The sequence below is a fragment of the Octopus bimaculoides genome, chromosome 12 (assembly GCF_001194135.2).
Source record: "Octopus bimaculoides isolate UCB-OBI-ISO-001 chromosome 12, ASM119413v2, whole genome shotgun sequence".
NCBI lineage: Eukaryota > Metazoa > Mollusca > Cephalopoda > Octopoda > Octopodidae > Octopus > Octopus bimaculoides.
Genome location: NC_068992.1, coordinates 63415619 through 63419398, shown reverse-complemented (window position 1 = coordinate 63419398; position 3780 = coordinate 63415619). Strand labels below are relative to the sequence as shown.

Below are 3780 nucleotides of genomic sequence, written 5' to 3'. Positions count from 1 at the left end.
ATATATATATATATACGACGGGCTTCTTTGGTCCGCTCTAGAATATAGTTGAAGACACGTATCCAAGTTGCCAGCAGTGGGACTGAACCTGGAACTATGTAGTTTGGAAGCAAGCTTCTTACCACTCGGCCACGTCTGTACAGGGTGTTCGTAAATTATATTTATAGCTTCCACAATTTATTGTATTCAAAGTTGAGGCCTGTCGATCAAATTCTTTGCAAGCAATGGAAGTGTTCTGATGTTTCCAACAAAACTTTGTTAGCCTCCGTTTTCCAATTGCTGAGTTCTTGTTTTTCAGGGGGGTTTTTTCCTGAATTTTTCATATTGTAGAAGTAATCTATGGACATCCAGTTTCTACCTACGAAACCCACTCACAACACTTTGGTCGGCCGGGGGTTATATAGAAGACATTTGCTGAAGGTGCACCACAGAGGGACTGAACTCGGAACCACATTGTTGGGAATCAAGCTTCTTACACGTACTGCTATGCCTGCGCCTATGCGGGTTTTCATTATATTTTCTTGTTACTTCTGTAATCATTATCATTATTATTATTATTATTATTATTATCATCATCATTATTATTATTATTATTATTATTATTACATTTTCCTATGTTTCTACCTTTTCACTCTGCGATTGGCTGTGTTTCCTGTTTCTCAGATAGCAGAAAGCAAACTGGAGAATCAACAAGAATGGAAAAACAAAACATTGGAAGATGTGGAAATTGCTCGGAAAAACATCAAACAAATCTCCGATGTCTACTCCGAATTAATTGCTCAGATGAGGAACGAAAAGAAGGTGAACAATACTTTACAGGTGAGACGTCTATTTGTTTTTTGTTTTTTTTTATTTGAATTTTAGGCTGAAAGAAAGTCAGTGCTTACGTCCCTTTACAAGGCCTCAGACAAAAAAAAAATCGAACGGAAAAGAAAATGGAAAAGGGACCCTCGGAAAGGTGACCCGACCTGAAAACTTACAGCTAAATGGACTCTGCTAAAAGATCCCAAGAACAGGATGGTGAGGTGTTAAACCGAAAGTTGGATTTAAGGCTACCACTTAAGTAGGCCATGGTGGGATTTGGACTCAGAATCGAAAGAACGCGAGGAAACACCGCAAGGCATCCGATCCGTTGTTCTTACAATGATCTCAATCTGCTGCCTTGGATTGATGATATCTTTATCGATCTCATTAAGATGAAAAGCAAAATGGACCTTGGGGAGATTTGAACTCAGAACGGAGAGCAAACGAACAAATACTACGAAGCATTCTAATAGATGCGCTAGCGAGTCTACCATTTTGGCCCGTGGTTTGTAGGAATATATGTAGCCAAAGTGTGTTCGATCCCAAACATTCCGCTTTCCCAAATTCCTCTCTCTCTCTCTCTCTCTCTCTCTCTCTCTCTCTCTCTCTCTCTCTCTGTTTTCTTTTTCTTTGCTTGTTTCTCTCCCCCTCTCCCTCTCTCTCTATATATTTGTATGACTATGTATGTATTACATACACACCCACACATATGTATGTATGTATGTATGTATGTATGTATGTATGTATGTATATGTGTGTGTCCGTCCATATACATACATATGAAAATAATGACATGCAGAGAAACAAGAGCTTCCACTAGTAACTATACACAATTTAATTAACCAATAAACAACCAGTATAACATGATACGTAATACTACGGCGGTGAAGCCTGGCTCGATATTCTAAACCCCTTTAGACCACTGTTAGAGTTTGTTTCTTTTTGTCTTTTTTTAATTCCTTTTTTCTTGTTTGTATTATTTTGGGGCAATTTTAAAATAGGATCCGATTACAATATTAATAACGGCAATTGTCTTTCTTAGACCCTAGGAGTCCATTTTTGCAATACTTGTGATAAAGAAAATGGGGGTTACTAAACACTTGGTGTTGTACACACACAATGCATATACCTATCTACACAGACACACATGGACATACACACACGGTCACACACACGCACACACACAAACACCATATGTGTGTGTGTGTAACATTTATAGATAGATAGATAGATAGATAGATAGATAGATAGATAGATGTGTGTGTTAGTCTATCTACGTACTTGTGTTTGTCTTAGGCCCAACGCTTAAGACAAACACAACTTAACTTCGGACGTTCGTTGGGCAAAGTGAGGCTCAGAGAATAATTATCAACCTTTATAAAAATAATAAATGTTGATGTTGATTTGTTCTATGAAACCTAGCTGGGCCGTAGTACAATGACTGAGATATGTAAACGCTAAAAGACAAATATACATGAGAAATTTTGAATTCAAAATCCGAAGATTAATGTATTCTTGCCTAGTAATACGGGACAGAGGGGTAAAATTATGTACCATCATAACGGTCAGCTGCCCTGCTGATATAAATATCTCTGAAAATCAAAGAAAAAGAGGATATTTTTGGACAACTGCTTCGAAACCTCCAGCTTCTATATCCAGACTATGAATTCATATTCATACCAATAATAATTGGAGCACTAGGTTTCTGGGTAACCTGGGATTTTCAGAAAGTGAAGCTTACCGGCTGATTCGTGCATTATAAGTGCAATCTGTGAGTGGAATAGTAAAAATATGCAAGATTTTTCTCAGGTTCCAAATGTGAATTTGTCTGTTAGCTAAATCCCAAAGATGGAACCTTGTCTCTTTGTTGGAAACCGGATCCCTCCTCAGTGGAAGATTTATAATAATTAAAAAATAGAAGAGACATACATACGCAAACTCTCGTATACGTGTGTGTAGTGAAGGTGAAACGTCCTTTAATGAATAAATGAGTAACACGTGAGATACTTCAAGTTTCATGCTTGGAAAGTGCAGTTATCCGACACGCTTGTATAATGTACGATATAACACTCCTATAAGTTCATATGAGTCTGCACGATTGCAGGATCGTAAATAGTATGCTGCTCAAGAAGGTTCGAATACTGGACTTCTCGAGTATGAAACTTACAGTAACTCACGTATAACTCCTGTATTCATTAAATGATACACACAGAGACACACACATACATGTGTGTGTGTGCGTGTACGTGCGAGCGTGTGCGCGCGCATGTGTGTTAAAATATATATATATATATATATATACGCACACATCTGTGTTTGTGTCTCTCTGTGTGTATGTACGTATATATATACATGTTTAGAGAGTTATCTGTGTGTATGTACGTATATATATATATGTTTAGAGAGTTACCCGGGTGGATACCGTGGTAGCTTTCAGTTTTGTTCCAGGTTACGGCTAATTGCATCAATTAGTATTTAAAGTCTTTGATTACTATGCGGCATGAAATTGTAACAGAAAATGAAATATATAGTGAGGATGTACCACTCTCCATATTCTATATCGTTATAATTATTGTTGTTATATGTATGTATGTATGTATGCATGTATGTATGTATGTATGCATGTATGTATGTATGTATGCATGTATGTATGTATGCATGCATGTATGTATGTATGTATGTATGCATGTATGCATGCATGCATGTATGTATGTATGCATGCATATATGTATGTATGTATGTATTCACACTCACACACACACATACGTATATATTATTAATTTTTTCTTTACAGCAAAAAATTCAACGAGACAGAAAAAAGAGGTTGGTGCGTTTATTTATTCATTTCGATTGCCGTTATATTTTTAGTGGGGTGGTTGTAAAGCACCTACAGGGATTCCTGTGTGAAATAGCTCAAGTGTAGGACAAGAAGAAATAAAAAAAAACTAATGTAATATATATATATATATATATATA

General features: G+C 36.6%; 1 protein-coding gene across 1 annotated transcript in view; it reads left to right on the top strand.

Annotated features, from left to right (window-relative positions):
* Positions 1 to 3780, top strand: part of LOC106883499 (uncharacterized) — a 36351-nt gene that overhangs the window by 25803 nt on the left and 6768 nt on the right. The window contains exons 4-5 of the mRNA XM_014934527.2: positions 664 to 819; positions 3599 to 3627. Coding sequence (XP_014790013.1) covers positions 664 to 819; positions 3599 to 3627 — 185 coding nt within the window. The remainder of the gene's footprint in view (positions 1 to 663; positions 820 to 3598; positions 3628 to 3780) is intronic.